Source organism: Portunus trituberculatus, chromosome 27 (assembly GCF_017591435.1).
Source record: "Portunus trituberculatus isolate SZX2019 chromosome 27, ASM1759143v1, whole genome shotgun sequence".
In the NCBI taxonomy this organism is placed as follows: domain Eukaryota; kingdom Metazoa; phylum Arthropoda; class Malacostraca; order Decapoda; family Portunidae; genus Portunus; species Portunus trituberculatus.
The window spans coordinates 11217402-11241874 of record NC_059281.1 but is presented as its reverse complement, the minus strand read 5'-3'; the positions used below and the strand labels follow the sequence as shown (position 1 = coordinate 11241874).

General features: G+C 43.5%; 1 protein-coding gene across 4 annotated transcripts in view; it reads right to left on the bottom strand.

Annotated features, from left to right (window-relative positions):
• Positions 1-331: 331 nt before the first annotated feature.
• LOC123509370 (inactive rhomboid protein 1-like) overlaps positions 332-24473 on the bottom strand; it is a 274097-nt gene continuing 249955 nt past the window's right edge. For 3 of the 4 annotated variants that reach the window (XM_045263634.1, XM_045263633.1, XM_045263636.1), the window contains 14 exons: positions 17139-17444; positions 16495-16678; positions 15624-15749; positions 15086-15310; positions 13833-13907; positions 13423-13659; positions 12780-12926; positions 12584-12658; positions 12191-12352; positions 11218-11244; positions 10390-10478; positions 9949-10189; positions 9437-9537; positions 332-8899 (listed from right to left, as the gene is read on the bottom strand). In XM_045263634.1, coding sequence (XP_045119569.1) covers positions 8314-8899; positions 9437-9537; positions 9949-10189; positions 10390-10478; positions 11218-11244; positions 12191-12352; positions 12584-12658; positions 12780-12926; positions 13423-13659; positions 13833-13907; positions 15086-15310; positions 15624-15749; positions 16495-16678; positions 17139-17444 — 2581 coding nt within the window. In that variant the 3' untranslated portion in view covers positions 332-8313. The remainder of the gene's footprint in view (positions 8900-9436; positions 9538-9948; positions 10190-10389; positions 10479-11217; positions 11245-12190; positions 12353-12583; positions 12659-12779; positions 12927-13422; positions 13660-13832; positions 13908-15085; positions 15311-15623; positions 15750-16494; positions 16679-17138; positions 17445-24473) is intronic. The other variant, XM_045263635.1, reaches the window with a different exon arrangement.

Sequence of the window (24473 nt, the reverse complement as noted above, 5' to 3'; positions counted from 1 at the left end):
GTAGCCGTCCCAAATCTTAGATGCTTACGTCAACACTGGTGAGAAAGGCGGGAGGTTTAAAGATTAGGCTACTCCCTTTTCTTTCCTTCCCTTTCTCTCTCTCTCTGTATATATAGTTAGTCTCTAATATGTATATCCACTTATCTTTTCCTTTTCCATTGGAAATGAAACTGGTCACCAAAGTTGCAAGATATTCGTTTAGAAGCATCCATACTAACAAATTAGAACAAATAGGAATAGAGAGGAGCTGATGAAAGGCACGTGCAGGAAAATATAATGTAAGCATAGGCCACATGTCAAATATTTGGTTTGAGGAATTTCAAAGAAATACTCATTTTAGCATTTTATTAGTACACAAATGTTTTTTCACCCCATTTTCATAAAAATCTATGTTGGGGAGTTTTACAGTATTTCATCTATACATTTTTAGTTTTATTTTCTTTGGTAATTGGTTCAATACAAAAAGCATGTGAGTGTGCTCAAAACGTATGGTATTGTATTTTATACAAAAACATAAAAAATTGCCTCACAATCATACCATACACACAGAAACTGTACAATCAGACAATATGGATAGGCCAGCAGCCTCATGTCCACCAGCAACTCAGACACACAGGAGTGTTGTGCCTCCTGGCTGGTCCGCGGCTGTCACACACACACTGCCGTCCTCCGACACCAGGACCAAAACACTCCTTGTACACTGACCTAATGTGGACTTGAGGATCTTAGCCTATAAGTCACGAATGAGTAACTTTTTACATGTTAATCCATCACAAATACACTACTTGATAATAAGAAAAGTCTTAATTGTAAGGTTTTACATTACTATAGAGATGATCTTTGGTAAAGTACACAAAGACTCATGGTTGTCATCTTAATTAGGGTGTTGCTACAGGGAAATAATGGAACAAGCAGACAGAATGAGCAGCCCCTCACAGCAGTATTTAGAAACACACAACCAACCTCTGTAATGCAAAGAACAATTTATTCATATGTACTTGAACTAAAGGATTTGTAAATGTTTCATCCAAATTACTTTGTAGTAGTAATATGTTTTCAGGGATTCCATATTGACACTGATGCTGTAAAACAAGAAGAAAAGCTACAGAGCGTTACAGGCAGCTCGGGTTAGTGTGAGCTGGTGGGGTGAGGAGGGCCTCTAGTCTGATGGTGTGACAGAGGCTGGTGGTGTGCTTACTGCTCCCATCTCCTCTTGTGTGTCTGGGCGGCTGCTCTCCCCAAAACTCATAAAACATATTCACAAAAAGAAGCTGTGTTCTTGTGGGATTCACTGATGAAGAGTACAGCAGAAAAGTAACTGAATGTTTTAAGTTAGTGAAGAGAGCAAGTGGTCACTTAGAATATTGTTCTTGGTTAACATTTGAGTTGTGCTAACACATAATATCAATAATTCTGTACTTTTTAAATGGTATTAAGACTAATGTTATTTCATATGATTATGTTTAAAATAAGCTTGCTTGTGTCTTACTTGTAATTTTGCCATATATGAAACAATAATGTGTTGTGGTTATGAGAAATAAACTGTATTCACATGTTGGTAAAAGTAATGTGCTCAAGAAAATGTCGTAATGTCACTATGAAAAAAGTGAACAGTCTGCTAACATTCTAGCCAAGGTGGTGATGTGAGCACTGACAGGCCGGGCCACTCACTGCCCAGCCTTGCTTGGGGAAGGAATTTAAGTCTTCACTTGTGAAACTCGAACTTTCTTGTTTACATCTCATTAAAGTTGATTAATTCTTTTCATGGAAGATGATATTGCTTGTTATAAACCTAGAATCACTACATGGCAGGTAGCTTATGTGTGGATCACAGTACAACTTGTCTCCTGCACTCTCTCTCTCTCACTCATTCACTCAATGATTCACAGATGTACTCGTGCACACACCAACGAATGTATACACACACACACACACACACATTCTTTGACAAGCATAAATTGCTGCCTGCTGTGCTAGCCTTGATAACACCGTGTCCCTTGACTGCTGCTCTTCACACACTAAGTTGATGGGAAAAATTACTTGATGGAAGCCTATCACATTCAAATGGTCCTCTCCTGCTAGGCTTTTTCTCTTTAATTTAATGTAATGAATACTGAGCTCCAAAGATGGCAGATTATTGATTAAATTGCCCTTCTTCAAAAGTTTGAGCTTGTAAATAATTCTTATTTATAAATTAGAACTTCTTTACTTTTAAAGTGAATGCTCGGAGCTAAAAAGATATAGCACCTGATTCACAGTGAAAGATTTCCTTTTGAGAATGGGGCACATGAAAAATTTCTATTACTGATCTGAAACATCTTATTTGAAAGATTGTTCACTCATTTGTATTCTAGTCTGTTTCAAACTGTGATCACGAAGAAAAACCTTGCAGATGTCTATTAGGAATCTACTGTAGTTTTTAATGATTAATCATCCTGGAAAAAAAAAAAAAAAACATCTGCATCTCCCTTCAACATTTTGTTCTGTTACACATTGAATGATTTGCTTTTAACCAACTGACTATTTTGATCATTTGTTGCCTAATGTAACTGTTTCCTTTCACTGATGCTGACATAGGCCTGAACCAGACTGGCTATCCAAGGAGGTGCTAATGACCTGCAGCACAGCAATGAAAACTATTGCAACACCTCTTACAAAATACCTACGAGAATGATATTTTGTATACTCCACTGCCAAAGGACACAGCAAAGAGTAAACTGTATGAGGCTTCACAGAAATTCTCTTTCTCCCAACCAGCAACTTATGACATGTAGAAATCATAAAGTGCTCTCTCATACTGTGATTCACAGCTCTGCCTTGTGTGTGCCTTAGTACTTGCTCATCTTTAAAGAAACAAATGCAGATAAATCATGCAAAATGTAGGACTTCAAAAAGAATTTCACTATCCTCTGACATAGCTAACATTGGTAGCCCAATATTTCCAGTCATTCATCTGTTACTTATCAAGAAATTAGACTGTTCAGTGTGACTAATTAATGTCGGATGATGAAATACAAAATTTCAAGCTGTAACTGCTATGCTTGATATGACATGTGTATCACAAAGGTCTCCCCTTTTCTTCCTGAGCTGTGTGAACAGGGACTGTGATCATGACTGGCTAACATCTGGTCATACCATCCTATAACTGTGCAATTTGCTGCTGACTTGAGGATTTTGTTGATCAAAACCAAGGGAGACAATAACATGAAGATGGGATTTTTGTCAGTGGCTGGCACTCTGGCTGTCACTTTATCATTAAGACATCAAAAGATGAGAGGAAGATGGATGTGATGGATGTATTACATGGCAATACCTTTCAAGAAACAAATGGCAGGATTAGGAATTTCCTTTTCACCATAAATGTTACCAAAAATATAGAGGTAAATAGTGAGTGGGTATTTCAGGTGGCCACATGCCAGTTCTGGTCTTATTCAAAGGGTGCTTAGCTTCTTTATCTTGAGAAACCTGAACAGCTACAAATCAGACTCTGGTAACAGATGAATGATGGTCCTGAAAACATGTTCCATGATCTTGTGTTCACCACAGCTCATATTAGCCATTGCTGAGGACTACTATGCAACTGCACCAATTTAACTTGTTGAAGCAAATTAAGAATATCTCCTCCCCTGATCAGGCAAGGATATATTCACATCATCAACACTGCTGCCTCAGCCAAGTGAATAAACTCGTACATTTTTTAGATGACTAGGGAAAGTAATGGGTTATCCCACAAGCTAAAAGGGAAAGCAGAAAAGAATAAAGAGAAAAAGTAGTAAGGAACCAGCAATAAAAGACGGGGTATGGGAAGGGCAAAGGGAAACATGGATATATGGGAGAAAGGATAGACAAGGTGTGGGGTGCCTGTACACAGGGCAAACTGATTATGATGTAGTTAGTTTGTCATAACTGACTTATTCTTATAAAATAGACTGGATTCAATTGAAGGAGCTCTGAATTATCCAACATATACCAAAAGGATATATGGTGACAACAATGGATACATGCAAGGAAAAAAAAATCAAGAAATGAAGAAGTATTAACATAAATTTGTGAAAAGTAGCTGTAACCTATAACAAAAATATCCTTCTCTACAAATCACAGTTAATTTGGAAGTTTCTTCACTGCACTGGCTAAACATAAAAGGGGACAAACACATACTCAAGTACATATCAGAAGGCTTAGCAGAAGAGAAGGTTCCCTAAGTTTGCCACAAGTTGACTGTTTACAACATGGCAGTCAACTACTGAGCAAGGGCTGGTCACAGGTCTTCTGCCAAACACACACATCAGTCTTACATGCTACAACAGCTCAGGCCTCACCATCAGGAGTCACAAATGTGGCCAGCATGTTGTATGGAGGAATGGTGTGACTGTTTCACATCACTACACGCAAAGAGAAAACAGTTTTCGTCACGATCAACATGATACAAATCTCACTTGGCACCGTACTACCTCTCCTCTCTGTTAAAGTTGTCACAAAATCTATATGATGTTTTTTAACGTTTGTTATATTACTTTGAATTGTGCTCAGGAAACTACGATTAATTTATTTACCCATTAATAATAATAATAATAATAAAATATTGAACCTCCATGTAACAATTAACTTTGCAGTTGTAAGCAACAAACAAAACAGTCAAAACATTGCAGTACCAAAGTGTTTAACCCTTCAACAACAGTCATCATGCAACAACAAAGTTTTTGTGTTTTCTTTGGGGTTTTGATTGCAGTGACCACCACATGCTTGAAATTTTAAAGGAACATGTAGGCTGAATACACATTTTGATTTGGTGTGCCAGACAGATTATTGTAGTCCATGTATACATTGCTCTAAGCAACACAAAAGCATGTTGTTGCTGTGTTGAAGCCACCAAGAAGTTTGACAAGACTTACATTCACAGGTGGAGGCCTTCGCTGCTTGTATCATTACCAACATTAATTTTTGTTTACTATTTTCCAGAGAAAAGGGAGCAATCATGGAAAGTGAGGGGCTTCTGTGATAAATAGCAGAAAAATTCTAAAAACAAATGCAGCTATAAATATCATTGTTTGTTCCAGGAAAATTAAAAAAAGTTAACCAATTCTTGTATACTGAAGAGAGAGAGAGAGAGAGAGAGAGAGAGAGAGAGAGAGAGAGAGAGAGAGAGAGAGAGAGAGAGAGAGAGAGAGAGAGAGAGAGAGAGTGTGTGTCAGCTGTCATTTCAGGGTTAAACTGCATCACCAATATAAGTTGCTCTGTTCTTATCTAGGACTGTGGTGTAACATCCTCAAATTGCTGCTGGCTCAGTCAACCATTAACACACTCAGCTGACCCATTTGTGACCCTCCTACAAGTGTGTGACCTCCTGTCCACTCCTCGTCACACTCTCGGCCCCCACACAAATATCCAGAACAGACATTATGAAATGAGTTGTAAATTATTGTATGAGATCATCCTAACAACACATTTTTCATACAAATCATTAGTCTAAGTGAGATGAAAAATTACATGATGAAGTTATGACCACATGAAACTACTTATATCTGTGACAATGTAGCTCCATGATACTTGAGAGGGGCGTTACATGAATTATTTACCAACAATATACCAGTTATATGCCACTGGCAGCATGCTTAGGTGAAAAACAATGACCATGTGATAAGTAGAAAGTGCAGTATGGACTCAGTGACCAAGAATATTTTGAAGACAATAATAAGCCTGCACACTCCCTCAATATGAGATACTTCTGACATTACAGTCCAGCTGATTAGTCACAGCAATCCAGCGTATCTACAACATATGCCTTTTCTTCATTGTCCTCAAAAGATTCTTAAGCAGTTCAGTTTGTATGCCTACATGATATAACTGTACACACAGTCACATTCCACTTACCATTTTTTTTTTATTTAATCTGAACATTATACATAGCTGTGAGTTGTTCATTTTGACAACACTGTGGGTTCAGCTTGAGGGTTCCCCAATCTACTACAGCTTTCCCCAGGGGCCGCCAGTTACCTTGGTGGAGGAGTCTCTTGCTATGTGTCAAGTCTCTCAACTTTCTCTTGCGGATCAATTGTGCCCAAGTGTATTCCACCCTCCTTAATGATTAAACTGTGCATTCCTTGTCTGTAGAAATGTCATTCATGCTGTCAGTGTGTGGTGTGTAGTGTGACCAAGTGACGGTCCGTGTACCCGTGTCCTGTGATGTGACAAAGACCTGTGTGTGTTGTGACGTGACCCTCTCCCTGGTGATGTGTCCCGTGTTACACATTGATTACTTCCCATGTACTGTGATCCACTTACCAAATACTTTCCCAAGTAATGACAGATCTCCTTAAGCACTGTGTGATAAATTTGTGTGATGTCTTCCTGCACTCCATGACTTCCACACAACCCAATGAATGAGCTCCTCCTGTACCATTTACCCCAGACTCCTCCCATGTTGTGTGAACCTCTCGTGTCCCCATGCACTCCATGAGCCTCCCATCTACTGTGTGTACTGTACTGTGACTCTCTTTCTCTCTCTTCTCCCCAACATGCCACGTGACACACACCCTGCCTTCCCCTGTGCTGCATGACCTCTGGCATGACTGACCCACCCCTGTTACCCCTGAGTACCATGCCTATCTCCATTATGATTTAATTGTAAAAAGAAAGAAAATCATACGAAACTCCTTGTTTATCTTATCCTAAAACAAGTATGCGTATAATTTTGTCACCAACAATCACTTTGGATGCCTTACTTTGACTTTTAAGCTTATAATTAACAAAGTGAATTATGCAGATGCACACACACAAAAATGCTACTTCCAGTAACAATACATATGTCTTTCAGTAAAGGAAACCCCATCACATGAGATCTTCCTTGTAGCCACCGATACAAATTTTGCTTCAATTTATTAATGCCTGGAAATTGTGAGCACCACAGGCAGCACATGCATCCCTGTAATTACAATACTAACCAAAGTAGAACAAGGCATTCAGCCATCACCATCTGCACTGCTGCTCCACAAGTCACTAACAAATTTTCACCTTCCAAACACACACCTGGCACCTTGGTGGCACACTCATCCATGATATTTTTCACACCCACTGACAGTTTGCTCCCACCCCCTCCCACCCACCTTCCTCAGAACCCGGCACAAGCTGGTGACGACACAAGAGTAGGACGAGATAAATGGAAGTGAAAGTGACTGACTGTGCCCCTGGAGACCCTCCCTTGAGTCACACTTGCCAGAGTGGAGAGTGAGAGAACATGGTGGCTCAGAGTTACCCCTGCCTGGGTCACCTCTAAAAAAGAGGGAAATAAGGATGTGGTGTCCAATTATCTTAACACTATGCATATGGGGCTCAATTATGGGGAAAATCAGTGGGTATCCTAACCTACACTTAACTTTTCACATACAATCAGAATCATAATAACGATAATAATATCAGGTATAAGAATGAGGATTTTTTGCATCTTTCACTCTCCATTTTGTTAGATGGACCACAATTATGGAAGTCCACTGTGGGTTTGTCTTTGAGGGGTTTGAGCGGAGATTTCTGCAGACTAACACATGGGTGCCTCGAGAGGCCCACCAGGTCTTGTTGCTGGGTCTTGTGGCGTTCCAGAATTGTGGCCCAGAACTCTTGGTACAACTGTTTGTGTGTCCTCAGTCCTCTGTGTTCTGGTGACCATTAATGTCACAATACCACGATAGGCTCTCAACAAGCTGGTATCAACACTAATTGTGAACAAGATATGTTGTCAGTGCTGGAACTTATATTTCATGATCAATACAATTTTCCATTTCAAAAAGTAAGTCCTGAATCTGCTATGCACTGAATATTAAATATGATTTATCTCCTCAGAAGTACTTATATATCTAGGAACATTACCATGTGCTGATTTGTTTTTTTCCATCCATCTACATAATTTATTACAAAACAGGCATTGTAGGATGTAGTATGAGGTTTCCAGATGCACTTTAGAGCCAAAATAGCAATGTTCTTTATGGATTTAAAAGGCAACTACTGGGCATACTGGGAGGTAAATGTATGCATGTATATATATACAATGGTTCAAGGCATGTATGAGGATCTTGTTCACAACTTGTCAATACCAACCTGTTTCTTTGGCCAGAACTTGGCCAGCCTCATAACACATGTGGCCAAAATAGGCGGTGGTGTACCCCATATTCCCCGAGTATGAAACTAGAAAATGACCATAACAGCGGTGATCACTTGTATAACACACAGTAATAATTACACTGGTTAAATTACTAGAAATGTTGGCACGTCGGTGACCGTTGACTGACAGCAGAGCCGCCTGGATGAGGGGGCATCAGCCTCTCAAATATCCAACTTCTTGTTGAAATCGATGTTCTGTTCTGCACAGAAGTCTCGAGTCAGAGGGATGCAGTTAAGGTATTCGCAGATCTTGCACTCATATATGGGCGTGACGTAGAAGAGTATTATAAGCGCTGTGAGCATCACCACCACGGCCACCAGACACACCCAGATGAGCAACACCTTCCTCCGTCTGTCGTACGGACCAAACGACACAAACGGCAGCAGTGCATAAGAGAGCAGGAACCCGAAGATGAAGCCAAATATGTGGGCATAGTTGTCCACCCACGGTAAGAGCCCCACCAGGAAGAAAGTCAATGTCCAGGCCACCAGTTTGGCCAGCACCTTCCATGGGTTCTTTATCATCTGCCATGAGTTGATGAATTCCACATACACACATGCCAGCAGTCCAAACTGGGAGCCCGAGGGACCAACTTCAGCCCGATACGGGACAAAAATGGCCGAGGCCAGATTGCCAGCGATGCCCGACACAATGTAGATGATTCCGATGCGCACGGGGCCGGCAAGCTTCTCCATGTCCCGCATCAGCAGGTATTGGAGCACTATTGTGATTTTCAAATGGATGAATCTGAAACGAAACTTGTATCAGTTATTGTTCCCAAGGTGAATAGCATATGCAAACAGTAATTGTTGTCAGGTAAACCTTGAGCAATTATCCATTTCAAACAATCCAAGAAGTCTGAGATATGTCACTGGTGTCAACAAGTGTGAAATCATTATTCAAGACTGCTGTGGTGAACTGTTGTCAATAACCACCCTCAATTTTCTAGTGAACAGAAGTAAACTTTGTCTTATCTAAACTATTATGAATTCTATCAATCATCTTTTTCAGCCTCTTTTTCCTGCCTTATCCTGCTCCAATATGTATGTGCATCTTACAAAAGTACAGATTACCTAACAAGTATCATAGTTAAAGGTTCAGTGTATGTGAGCATGTCAAGGAATTTTTGTATTTATATCAAAATACAATAAAACAGGAATTAGAATAAACACACAAGTCAAATTCATGAGAACTGTATCTGACATCCCATCTCAGCCACCTCCCTTGAAAAGTAAACACAACATGCAGTGGAGTAGCTTCCAGTATGACACCAGAGTCACTCACCCTGCATGAATAAATAGCGATGTCCACAATCTATAAAACTGGTCTGGAACATCAGGGTTGTGAAAGGGTATCATCCCACACACGTTGTTCAAGCAGGACACCTGTTGGTCGGGAGAACATGAGTCATGCTGCTTCACACTGCCACACTCTATTCACTGCACATTAATGAACTGATAAAACTAAAACACAGGAAGTTAAGTCCTGTATTTCTTCATAACTTGCCTTTGTTTACCATTCCAAGGAATGGCATAGAGCATTTTGTATTTTTGGAAGGAACATTATGTGAATGCACACACACAGTTTGGATAAGGAAATTGTACACACAAAAAGTATACAGGAATTATTAGTGGATTCAACCTATATATTTACTGCGATGAGTGTCTCAGACAATGGTCAGAATAACACCCGTTGTTAGCATTCTCCCTGCAGCAAAGTAAACTTTGTGATTATCTTCAAGCTGGTAAGGCCTCGTATGAAGTGTGTGGGGTGGAGGAAGGGTGAGCTGCACACACCTGAGAGCAGAGTGTGGCCTCTTCATGGAAGTAGCCGCGCACAAAATTACAATACTCCCGCGTGGTAATCCGACATTCCCCGTGGATCCCTATGCAGCACGGGTGACCAATGACCTCACACGCCATGTGCTCCGCTGCATGAATTTTCTTTTCCGCCGCTATCCTCTTCCGACAGATTGGCCAGCGTGTTATGTCGTCTGGCCACTCATGTGGAGGGATAGATGCCGGCTCTTTGCAGTAACTGAAAACAATGTCAAAGTGAGAATTCATATTGATAAAAACTAATTTCACAAAGAAAAAAGGGAACTTACCAACACACTAATGGTTGTGTGTAAGATGAGAAACAAGCTATGTAGATATATAACTGACAAAGTAACAAAAACATGTACAGAGCCAGCAGTGGGCAGGCAAGAATGAAAGATGCCAGTACAGCAGCCTTACTTGGGGTCCTGGCCACACACAGAGCCAGATAGCCTGCCATCTGGGCCCTTCGCCAGCTCGCTCCACTTCTTCCACACCGACAATCGGTTCTGGGAAAAAATGGGTTTAGTTGTTAAAAAGAAACACTGATTTGATTGTTATTCAAGACATTGTATTGGCAAAGTTATTAAGCTTTATTCACAGAGTTAAGAATCTGTTTTGAGCTCTTCCTGTCTACATCTCTTGACAAGAACTAAACACAACACTAAACACTGAATGCAGCCAACCCTAGCTTTTCAGGTGACTAATCAGAATCCTGTCAAAATATTAGAAGAGTGGAATGTGATTTTATTAAGAGAGAGTAGCTGAGACAAGAACTCAAGTCTTGTCATGTTCCAAGGATAGAGATACAAAAGAAGGGTTTCCAGTCCTCTGGCTTTGTCCCTCTTGTTTATCTTTCATCACATACAAGGAAAATAATTGCAGTGTTTTTCCAGTCTGGGTACATGACATAGCCAGACTGTTTCCCTGCTATGATGGGGCTGAACTACAGAAATAACAGTAGTCAGACTTTCCTCATTCATTAGCAAATTTCACAACCAATTGATCATGTATAGGAAATAAAATGTAGCCAAACTATAAAAGATCAATTTGCAACTTAATAAACTAAAATAAGAACAAGAAATCCTACTATGGTCATTAGTCTAATCACTACACTGATATAAAGTAGATGCAACTACAGAGGAGGGGGAATACTGCACTAGGCAATACTAAGTGATGGAGAGTTACATCCAGCATGCATAAACAACCTAACACAAATGTAGTCAAGAAGATAATAAAAAGTCTTACCGATTCCATGTCTCCTGAACCGAGGGGCTTGAGGGAAGTTAATGATTGAAATTAGTCAAATGAAAACAAACTACAGAGATACTATTCATTGTGATGTAAATCTACGAAGTTGAGATTTTGTAAGATTAAAGTACATACACACGCACACACACACTGACTTTCTACTACAAACACACACTAGAAATGACACAAAGGCTGATGTGTTAGGAAAGAAGAATAAGCTCAAGTTTAAGACCCAGGAATATGTACAATAAATACAAGTGTTATGAAGACAATCATACAAGTCTTGTACCCTGCAGTCTTACACACCCACACACACACACACACATTTCATTACATGGACAAAGATATGATGAAAAAAAAATCACCACAAGCATGATATGTTCAAGGCTAGATTATGCAGCAGTGGAATGGTCTCTGAGCTCTAAAAAGGATATAAGAAAATTGGAAAGGATACAGAAGATTGCTACAAAGATGGTGCCGGAATTAAAGGACCTCACATATGAAGAACGACTGAAGGAAATGGGACTACCAACCTTACTAGATAGAAGAGAATGTGGGGACCTAATAACAATGTATAAGATAGTCAATGATACTGAAAAGATATACAAAGAAGACCTGGTGCTGTTGACAGAAGAAGATGGAAGAACAAGAGGACATGAAAAGAGGATCAGGATGAGGCTGTGTGTAAAGGATATTGGAAAATACAGTTTTCCACACAGAACAGTGGAAAAAATGGAATGCATTGGAAAATGAAGTTGTTACAGCACATGAGGTGCATAACTTTAAGGAAAAATGAGATAAATGGAGATATGGAGACAGAATACTATGAGCCCTGCTCAAACCCTGTACAATACAACTAGGTAAATACACACACACACACACACCAGGATAGTTAGTCTTAGAAATCACACAAGAATCAAGGAGCAGCTCTGAGCTCACTCCACACACATAAAACTGCCCAGTGGCTCACCGAACACTCCCTCCGCGATGACTGTACACAGCCGGAGTCATCGTTTCGTATGCAGCATCCGGTCTCACGCTCTGCCCGCCGCTGCTCCTCCACATGCCGGAAGATTTTCTCGTCTTTCCTCATGCAGGGAGCAAACTTGGCACCCAAATGTATGAGGTCAGCCTGGTAAAGACAAAGAAAAGCTGATGAAAGAGTGTTTTGTCAGGATAAGTGGCATCAAGCTTTGCCATCTCAATGTGAGATGGGGCACATTTCTCCCTCTCAGAGTATCAGTGTTTCTTACAATATGACATGTTAGAAGTTAAGAGAAAACAAGATGAGAGTAGCAATGCAATGTTTCCTGGGTGTGCCTCAGCTACAACACTGGCCCCTGGCACCATGGAAGCTACTCACTGCTCGTGGACCAAGCCAGAAATTTGAAGGTTCCCAGTAATCCACAGTCTGTATTGATAAGCTGGCCATCAGGACCTGCAAGTAAGACAGACAAAGGTTAGATGCAAGGTGAAGCAGTGAGTACAATTAATGCCTAAACATTTAAAATGAATTAGTCATGTTCCAGGGAAGGAGTGGTAAGATGGGAAGTACTTGCCTGTCCCTTCTGCTGACTAATAGAGAAGCCGAAGGGAGCACGGCCGTAGCACATGATGGAGAGCAGCAGGATCACCACCTGGACAGTCGTGACCCACCACGTGAAGTATGGCCGGTAGTCATTCATCTCATCCAGCTGTTTCCTCACCTGGGGACATTTGTGTGTCAGACTCATCAGCTCAATGGGTATCAAGCCAGCAGTCCAAAACACAATGGCCCAGACAAAGCACCACATACACACACACACACACACACACACACACACACACACACACACACCATTCACACACTCAGACCTGTCATCCCGCAGTGGAGAAATATACATTCAAAGATTTTAGTTCAGCCATAACACAGCTGGCCACACACATCCATAGTAAGGGCTGACAGCATACACTGGTCTACCTTTCTCCCTTCATAATGAGCCTGTTCCCTATCCTGCCATATTACTGAAAAGTTGGCTACAGAATGTAGAACAGTCAGCCGCATGAGTTAAGTGGCTCTCAAGTGATTGGTGTTGAGAAGTGGTTCATGGAGCACTAAAACTATTACTGTCAATATTCACAATAATATATAACACAGAAGAATAAGCTGGTGTTAATTTAGTGTAAGATTAAACACTGTACATTGGTTACTTCTCTACTTACATCCTTTTCTTGTCTGACACTTTCCCTGAATCTTCGCCCAAAGGCTCTGCCCAACAGTCCTCTGCCGTATTGTCTTCGATCGGAGTTGTCAAAGCAGCTGTCCAGGATTCGATTCCAGATGCGCGAGCGACCAATATGAGCACTAGACCGCCCACTGGCATCAACAGAGTCCGAAACCTGGAACTGCTTCTGCTGCCTCTCACTTTGAACACTTGGGTGGTACCTTGCTCCTGATACCTGCACAAACACAAACCATCAGTTCCACTCAAGGCTGAATCAAGAGGCTACATCAAAAAATGTTCTAAGTATAAGATGTTCAAGCATGAGAGAGTATAATATATGGGCCTTCTTAATTAACTTGCAGAACCTGAAAAGAGGACTGGCCAATGACACTGTGCATTCCTACTTACTTCTTTACTACTGTCGTAACTAGAGGTGCCAGCTCCTACCTCAGGGCTCCCCGAAACCTTGCTGTCAAAGAACACCTGAAATGACACCAGAACTTTAGACACAAGAAAGTTTGCATACAAGTATTCGCTTCACATTCAGCAGGCAATATGTGTTGATGCTAAGTAAATGTCTGCTGATCTTGATATATGTTAAAGATATTTCCACACTGGTTTCTAAGGTAAGTAAGGGCTTCAGAGAACACTCTTGTATCTTATAAGCTCAAAGGCTTTTTTTTGATATACATTCAATTAGTGATGAATGATTTTACTGAAAAGATCTCCAAAGAACTTCCATTACACTGTTTACTATACTAATTTACAGATTGGTATGTTACAAAATAATATAAGCCGTAAAAAATATATGTAATCTGTATCATAATTGTCAGCAACATATAATAAATATTTCCAAACACTTGCTAGCCATGTCTGAGTTGGTGGCAGAGAAGCAGATGACAGTGTGCACATTGTGAGCTGCACTACACACACCAGTGGTTATCTACTGGCTCACAATTTTGAGGCTTGAATTTCTTGCAGTGGGAAGGATTCAGTCCAGAAAAGTGTTTTAATTATATTGAACCACTTGTTTCACTGAAGGAAACAAAGAAGCATGCAACAATATCAATATCTATCTGTGGATGAGGAGCTTTACTAAACAGAAAGGCTTTGCAATTAATGGTCAATATCATCATTCAAAAGGAAGATATACTTTGGGTATCTTGTAATCTGTCTACAGGCTTGGGAGATAGGGAGTGTGTGTGTGTGTGTGTGTGTGTGTGTGTGTGTGTGTGTGTGTGTGTGTGTGTGTGTGTGTGTGTGTGTGTGTGTGTGTGTGTGTGTGTGTGTGTGTGTGTGTGTGTGTGTGTGTGTGTGTGTGTGTGTGTGTGTGTGTGTGTGTGTGTGTGTGTGTGTAAGGGCATCTCATCTTTGCTTACCCTCCTTCAAGGGATCAGTAGTCTTACACAAATGGATCAATCTTACATGGGCCTGGTGTATGCTGTATACTCAGAATATGTAAGTTAAAACTGGAGTGTTTCCCTCTTTCAGAAGAATGTTTTAAAGTCAAGCACTGCATATACATACAGTGCTTAATACTGCATAACCATAGAAGAAATAACCGTACAATTAACCCATGCAAAACACCATCTGCATGTAGACATATGTGTGTGCAGACACACAAATATGATAATGAGATGAAGGAGAAACTCAGTAATTACTTCATTGGAGAGTGACTCCATATTGTAGTGGTCAACAGGGGGAGTGGGGCGCATGGTGGCAGCAGTGGTGGTGGTGGTAGTGGTTGCGGTGGTGGTGGGGGAGATGTCTGGCTCATCAAACACCTCGTCTGGGACAGACATGGACGAGGGGGCATAACTCCGGCTCTTGGATCGCCCACCTGCCGTACCTGAGATTTGACTCTTGGCTCTCCTCTTTGCAACCGTCTGCAAGAAATCAGCCGTCAACACAATGAAGGGAAAAACTTTATTCCTGTGCTAGGTTACCTGTCTTCTCCACTGGCTCATCTAAAGCTAGACATCCACAAAGCACTCACATGAAAATAGTTGCATTCCTATACAACTTTCCGAGCTATAATGTTGGCATTAATTATGTAGTTTATTATTCATAGACATATCCTACATATCCAATGAGATTCAGCATTTTCTGAAAGAAAGGTATATTGAAGTGATTCAAAGATAGAGATAGAGAGAGAGAGAGAGAGAGAGAGAGAGAGAGAGAGAGAGAGAGAGGACTCACCGACACCGCAAAGGAGATGCCATCCCAGGTCATCTTGGCGACGGAGTCCTTCCCGGGGTAAGGCAGCTGAGGCCACGTTGTCGCATCCACCGAGTCCAACAAACCACTGCCCAATCCCTCCCGAAGCTGTGCCAAGGGAACCAAGTCAGCAAGACATTCTCACACTACATGCAACAAGTCATTCCCATACAGTGATGCTAATCCCAAAAGTGCACTGAATACAGAAAGGCTCTACAATGTGATACCTGAGGAAAATTTAGCTCTACATTTGTCCCTAATAGATAAATTCCAAAATATCCCACACACACACACACAACGGTAGCTCAGTGGTTAGAGCGCTGGCTTCATAAGCCAGAGGACCGGGGTTTGATTCCCTGCCCGGGTGGAGATATTTGGGTGTGTCTCCTTTCACGTGTAGCCCCTGTTCACCTAGCAGTGAGTAGGTACGGGATGTAAATCGAGGAGTTGTGACCTTGTTGTCCCGGTGTGGTGTGTGTGCCTGGTCTCAGGCCTATCCGAAGATCGGAAATAATGAGCTCTGAGCTTGTTCTGTAGGGTAACATCTGGCTGTCTCGTCAGAGACTGCAGCAGATCAAACAGTGAAACACACACACACACACCGCGTAGTGTAGTGGTTAGCACGCTCAACTCACAATCGAGAGGCCCGGGTTCGAGTCCCGGCGCGGCGAGGCAAATGGGCAAGCCTCTTAATGTGTAGCCCCTATTCACCTAGTAGTGCTGGGTGACCAGCAGGCGACCGAGGTGAATTACACACATACAAGAAAATACACACAACCACAATTGCTATCAAAATGAATAATGATTTGGAAAGGGCTGGAGCAACACATGTTAGTGACAAGCAGCTCCTCACCTCTGATAAGGCATGGAAGTCACTGGTGAAAGACTGTGTGTGGTGGGTAGTGTTGGTCTGGTCCTTGAGCTGGCCATACTTGCGGCTGGCCAAACGTTTCCGCTTGTCTTGCCAGCGTTGTCTCTGATTATCTTCAGAGGTCTCATCTAGTCCAAAGAATTCTTTGGTTTCTTTCTTCACATACCTGCAACACATGGTCAGTTACAGTGACAGATACAAATACAGAGAGAGAGAGAGAGAGAGAGAGAGAGAGAGAGAGAGAGAGAGAGAGAGAGAGAGAGAGAGATTAATACATGGAAAGATGTGTAATACTTTCTTTATGAATAACATTCCAATAGTTGGCTATGGAATCTCAGGTTCAGTTTGTGGTTAATATTGAGTGTGGCAGATTGAAGACTAATACCATTCACTTGGCAGAGCAAAAAAAACATGATAGAGAAGTCTGGGGTGATACTGTCAACCTACTGCATGGTAATAATGCTAACATTCTGTCCACGGGCTTGGTGGTTGTGGACATGAGAGAAACATCCTGACACTCAATCTTTGCAATAATGTGGCAGCTCTGGTCATCAATAAGAAAGCAAAGTAAGAAACTCAGGTGCTAAAGTTAACAAAGTGACTTGTAACTGGACTGAAATACTTACGCTTTGACCTGCTCCTTCCGGGACAGGCTTCTGGAGAGGGTAGGAGGTTGCTTGGGGGCAGCAGAGGTGGCGATGGTGGTGGTGGTGGAGGTGGTCATGGTGTTGGGGGCTGAGGCGCTTGACATGCTCTGGGGATGAGCTGGTGGGGAGAACTGGTGCTGGTGCTGGTGCTGGTTGGGTGGGGGATGGGCTTGGGGCTGGCCATGCTGCCTGGTGACGGCTGCAGAGGGCAGGGAGGGGCCAAGGGTGGTAGCTGGGGCGTTGACTGTCCGCTGGCCATCTGTCCGCCCAGTCGGCACCATCCGCCTGCAACATACGGGTGAGGAATGACGTCTGTTGTACGCCACTAGTATGCTCATGTCTTTTACTGTCTCTACACTCTATGAATTATAAACGTTACTATTATACATCAAAATAGTGACTTCATATGAGTTTCAATGAATATTAGCCAACAAAAGCTATGTAAAAGGCAATTAAGTTACTTTTATGGTATTTTACTTATTCTTCTAAGACTAAAACTATCTGTATCAAAACAATAACATTTTCTACAGCAACAATTCACTGTCTACATCATCATCTAACTCCATTGGAGTGGAAATGGATAATAATTACTATTTGTTCCTCTCTCTGTTATTTGCAGTAACCCTGATGCTAAACACACAGCAGAGTGGCAAAGTATATCCATTACTAAACACATGATTCACATAGCATTCAAACTTTGACCACCTTCACACTGACACACAGCAGGGGACACACTCACTGACTAGAACCCCATACTGACTTTAAGCCCTTCAGTACTGGGACACATTTTTTTTATCTTGAGATTTGTGTACGATTAGACCACTTTATTGACATTAGGAAGGGTCTATGGAGGGCAGAAGATTAATGGCTACAGCCTACACTATTTTAATTCCCTATATAAGTTTATGTAGCTGTATGAAGTCACTGAATAATGAGCAGAATGAATATGGAAATGCGTCATGGTACTCAAGGGGTTAATAGTAAACAGTCACACTCCTGGTACATTTATAAGAAGAATCATGAATAATTATCCCTCTAAGCCTATTAAAAATCTCATCCCATCCCATTACAGCTCCTTCAGGGTCCCGCAAAGCCCACCCCACCAGGCACCACACATCATGCCACCACGGAGGAAACTGGGGCTAGGGTTGCACGGTCGACCATACACCCACCCATCAATCAATCAATCAATCAATGAGTTAAGGGAAACACAACAAAGGGCTTGACCGTTCTAAGGGCAACGATGCATTACAAAGACAAACACACAAACAAACACAAGCCATTCCATAGAGGTCATTCTACAGCCACCGCCACATCTGTCAACGTGCCACAACCGGCCTATGCTGGCCAGGACCACCACCAAGGCCGCCCCACTCCATTAATAGCCGAGATATAGGCCACCACTTCCACCTCCCATCATTTCAGGCCCTCCACACTCCACCACTCACCCCACAGACTCCTCCTCTACCTCGCTCGACACCTCTTCCTCCTCCATTCCTCCTGGTGTGGGTACTGGTGATGTAAGGGCAGGGACACCTCAGTGACACCCCGCACACCTGAGCATCACAAAGCCAGGCAGGGAGACACACTCCCCACAACGAGGCTCATCAGGCACTGCGTCACTGAGTCACTTCTGCCACTCGCTCACCAAAACAAACAACAGCAGGGTGCCGAGTTACACATATTTTACAATACTCTCTTTGTTATATCACCCTCTTGGTCCTATCTACTGGTAAAAGATTGAATGAGAAATGACGAGGTTTCTTTTCATAACGCAAGGGCACACGGAGGTGGTGTTATTGGTAAGTTATTGGCGATGTGATTCAATTTTGCAGGATGTTAATAGGCTCGTCGGTCTTTCCTCGCCGCACGAACCGCGATGAAAAAAGTAATAATCCAGGCTAGGGATTAATCTTTTTATCTGCAGTTAAAAATACACGAGTGCCCATCCTGCTGCTCCTCTGTAACGAACATTCACATACATGCATACACATACGTAAACATATGATAAATACGGATGAAAACAAAGAAAATACATAAAAAGATCATGGTGTGTGTGTGTGTGTGTGTGTGTGTGTGAGTTCTCCACAAACAGACGCGGTCCCTACATCCTTCCTGCCAAGGCGCGTGGCGTATAGTGAGTGCTATAGGCGAGAGGAAGTGGCTGGCGGCGGTTGGAGATGTAGCTACTGGAGGGTAAAATTATGGAAGAGCTTGCTCCGTTATCTTCTCTGGTTTCACGCTCACACTTATCGAGCGGATGGTCATTGCTATTTCCGTATAACGATTCAGAAGCGGTGGAGTGATAGAAAAAGGATAAAAAGAGGAATTCAGGGAGGCAAAGAACAATGTGAGGCTGTGAATGAGGTGGAAATGTTAATACAGAAAGATGGATTGAATACTAAGCGGGTTAAGACGTGTTACCATTGCCTTTCTGTAGCAGAGGAAATGCGTCACTGGTGGCCCGGATAAGTGTAATTGGCAGCGGACTGCGGCGTGAATGTTATGCTTTTTGTTTTGTTTGTTTTCAGGGTCGTCATGATTCTAGTGGTTCAACAAAGATACAATACTTTTAATGGGAAATAGGTACACTGAGAATACGAATGATAATCTTTGTGGCTTTTGCATAGAGTGGTTATCAGTGTTAAGTCGTTCTGGAAGACGAGCCACAAGACAGACGCCTCCCGTAGTAGTGGTGGTGGTGGTGGCTGGTTGGCTGTGGTGCACGTGGCGATACATCTACATTCCACGTATAAAAGATCACTCCATTCTGCAGAGAAGGTGAGGCAGGCCATCCTCAAGATGAAACGACCGTATTTTGTATGCAAATCCGTCCATCTCGCACAGTAAAAACGCGCCCCAAAGTTTGTATAGGCGTCGGGCGGGGAGGCACAACACGAGATGGCTGAAGGGGGAGGCACAAATTTACGACGAGTGAAGACGTTTCCTGCAGCAAGTTTCACGTGTTTTGGATGATATTTTGTTACTTTACTGCCTCGAGTCAGCGTTTTGTTGCCGACTGCGAAGGCCTGTGTGTGTGTGTGTGTGTGTGTGTGTGTGTGTGTGTGGTGGGTGGAAGGGGGAGGAGCAAGGCCCAGGGCGTAGAATAAAAGAGTCGAGAAGGTTGTCTACATCTGCTGACGGAAAGAACAACAAACCGTGAATTTACTGTAAAAGCACGATTATATTGCGCATGTAATTAGCAGCTCGCGAACAATGAGGATACAGTTGCAACCTAGTAGAGAGTATTTACTTGTATTTTAAGAACATTGAGCCTATTTTGTATTGTTTTATTTATCTATTTTTTTTTTATAGTAGCGGCTAGAGAGAGGAGGTCTGGGACGGAGGGGAGGATGAGGAAGATCTTCAGGGATAGGCGAGGAGAGGAACAACTAAAAGGACACACAGGTACAGAGGTTTGCTATACTGAACAGCTATTTCCTTTTATAGTAATGGCTGTTAACGATAATACCGATAATGAAGGTAGTGGTGGTTATGGTGAAAATTACTAATCTACCGAACAAACATCCTGAGAGCGAGGCGGCCGAGGCGTGATAAGATAAAGTGATACATGCAACGCGTGTTCACGTGTCTCGCTGGTCACTGATTACAGCTTTCCATGAATTCCCGCACACCCACCACTCAGACCCAAGGCCTCCCTCCCTGACACATCGCACCGAACCTCCACCACCACCGCCGTCTCTATCTTGTCCATGCACTACCAGAGAGAGAGAGAGAGAGAGAGAGAGAGAGAGAGAGAGAGAGAGAGAGAGAGAGAGAGAGAAAAGATGCTCGTAATCAGTTAACTGAACGAGTTTCAATCTTGAGGGTGTGTGTGTGTGTGTGTGTGTGTGTGTGTGTGTGTGTGTGTGTATTCATAACGAACCTAATACTATTCTGCAACAGCTGTTACCGTATTCTGCAATTGTACCCCGCCTAGGTATACAGCACATACCACATGACCCATGCTTCCCCTGATTCCTGTCTGGCGGTGGGGGGCGGGCTGTGGCGGGCCGTGGCGGGACAGAGGCAGGCCGAGGCGAGAGCAGCAGCTACACTCTGATATCCCAATATTGGATTCCAGTGGCCTCTCGCAGCCTCTACTCCCGCTGGGCAGACATCGTCTTTCCTTTCTCAGCTGCCACTCAGATGCTCAAAGAGACTCTGTTAGTGTTTGCTGCTGTTGCGAGTGTGCTCTAGTGACCGAAGGAACGAGTGGGTCACGATATGGGCCATCGCAGGACTCTGGCGGCAAGACAACACAGATTCTGACGCAGCAAAACAAGAAACTGTCTTTGAAATCGTGAGTTATTGGCAACCCAGCGGCCGACAGTCCTTCGCTGCGGCCAGAATACTAAGCATCGTCGATTTTCTTTCGGTTTAAGCCTCTTCGAGTCGACCTGCGGAGGAATGGGATGTTCAGAATCGGCGAAGGGGTGAGCGGGGTCAAGGGCCAGCCGGATGCAAACAAGAAGGAATTATTTTTCATAACGTCTTTTTTCCTTCCCGTAAGAAGTTCATCCTCAGAGGCAGTGTTGAATAATGGAAGTACAGCAATGTTACCCGCCAGGCGAGGAAGGAGACGGGGGAAGCGGTGAGGGGGATGAGAGAAGGCTACGAAAATTCGGAAAGGATGAAATTCATGGCAGGACACACACACTCACACACACACACACACACACACACACACACACACACACACACACACACACACACAACCAAGCCTTTGCTGACTTCAGGCTGAGTTATCAGTGTTATTTCTCAGCGCCGCTACTCCACACAAGACCTACTGACGTGTGTTGATGGAGCCTCCCCTCCGCACCGCGACAGCACGCCTCTCAAGCCACAGTCGCCACGCCCTGCAGGCGCTGGCTGACGGTGCCGCCTGTCTCACGGACGTGCAGTGCCACATGTCAGTGCCTCGCCACCTCCAAGAGCGAGGACAGGCGGTACAGATGATCTCTCTCTCTCTCTCTCTCTCTCTCTCTCTCTCTCCATACTCACTGTATAGGCTCCAGGATAGGCTCACGGGGCAGCGGGTGGAGGCGGCGGACGGGGAGGGGGGCGGGGCTAGGGGGTGCGTGGGGCGGGGAGAGGGGCATCACCAGAGTGGTATCTTCCGAGGCCCAGATCTTGTTCAGTCTGTTCCTCATCCTGACGTCACGATTACGCCCGCTACGCCGCGCCCTCCCAAAAAGCGCCGCGCCTCCTCCCTCGCCGGCGCTGCGCCCAGGCCTCCTTTCCTTCCTCCCGTGTCCTTGTGAGTGCCACACGTTCACATAGCGGCATTTTTACTCCCATGCAATGATCGTCTTGGCTGAGGTGTGGAGTGCAAGGCGTGTGTGGCGCTCAGCCCTGCCTCTCCATCACAGCGCGGCGGCAAACACATCCGGGAACAGTTCACGATCTTGTAGTGGTGGATTTAATGTTTGCTGTTCACGATAGCTACGGCAGAGAGCTAACACACACACACACACACACACACACACACACACACACACACACACAGCAGTAAGTGAAGTGGTCGTGGTGGTGATAGTGGTGACGCCTCGACAAGTCAGACTCACGTTTCCCAGCTGGTGACAACACGCGAGCACCAATCATCATTCCCTTTAGCTTGACGGACGGACGGACGGACAAATGGACAAACGAACAGACGGACATTGCTGTGATGCATTTCCTTGATTGCAGTTCATGCGTTGTACATTTTTTTTTACCTCTGCGATGCAAATTTATTCACGCCATTAAACAGACGGCTTTGCGCACACAACACGCTCTCTCTCTCTCTCTCTCTCTCTCTCTCTCTCTCTCTCTCTCTCTCTCTCTCTCTCGCTCTCCTTACGGTCTAAACTTCACCAAACATAACTCAGATTCAAAACTTTCACCGATTCAACATAAGGGAGACAGGAAGACAAGACAAGCTTGATGTTCCATGCAGCAGAAGGAGACAACTGCACGGTGGATGTTTTTCCTCAGCGTCCCTATAGTGGTGTAGGAGGCGCCGCGTCGGGTGCATGACGCCGCTGCCCAGAGATTACCGTGGTGGAATGAAAGACAGGCACACTTGAAGCTCGCCAGCGGAAACGGAAGCAACTTGAGAGAGAGAGAGAGAGAGAGAGAGAGAGAGAGAGAGAGAGAGAGAGAGAGAGAGAGAGAGTGTTGTTGAGGGTGAGCGTTGTAAAGGGAAACTCTAAGTGACGGGAAATTACTTGTGAAGTGTGTGTGTGTGTGTGTGTGTGTGTGTGTGTGTGTGTGTACGCTTGTAATGAACTACAGTTTAGGCAAAGTTCATATCAACAATACGACGTACACATAAAACACACACACACACACACACACACACACACACACACACACACACACACTGTCCTCATTTCTTTCAATGCCGCTTTGTCGGACGACCATTTCCAATTAATCATGAGAGAGAGAGAGAGAGAGAGAGAGAGAGAGAGAGAGAGAGAGAGAGAGAGAGAGAGAGAGAGAGAGAGAGCAATGAATGGAGTATTGTATCAGGAGAAAACCAGAAGAATTCGCTCAAAACTGAATATGACAACGTTAGGGGAAAATGCCTCTAGCTGTGGAAGGAGGAGGAGGAGGAGGAGGAGGGGGGAGGAATAATGGAAAAAGGGGAATGTGGCAGCGAGGGGAGGCGGCCGAGAGCGAGAGGTGAGGGTAAACAGGAGAAAACAGGAGCGTCACATTACGGGTTTCGTCACAAAGGGGGACTAAATATTTATGCGCTGGAAATAATGTCAGCGAAAAATGATTCGCAGAGAGAGAGAGAGAGAGAGAGAGAGAGAGAGAGAGAGAGAGAGAGAGAGAGAGAGAGAGAGAGGAAGGCCACTGAACCCAGAACGACCCCAAGACCTTTGAGAAACACGTTTAAAGACGACCACTTCTACGGGTAACGACGATTAGACTTCACCCTACAACTTGTCCCTCACCCTACCATACCCTGCCGCTGCCCTGAGTACTGTCTTGCTCTTTGTCCTGTCAATCCCTGCTTGTCCCCTCCCATGCACACTATCCTCTCCCATCCCTCAGCCCCGTTTCCTTTGCCTCGTGTTAACCCCTTTAATAATGAGTCGCATTTTTGCCTTGATTTTTGGGTATGATTAGACGATTTTATTGACATTAAGAAGGGTCTATGTAGGTTAGAATGTTAATGGCTAGAGTTTTCATTATTCTAATCTGCACGTAAGTTTCTGAAGCTGTATAAAATCGCCAAACAGTAACCAGAATGAATATGAAAACGCGTCATGCTACTGAAGAGGTTAATACAGTAAAGAGTTGAGGTTTGCATGTCAGTGCATG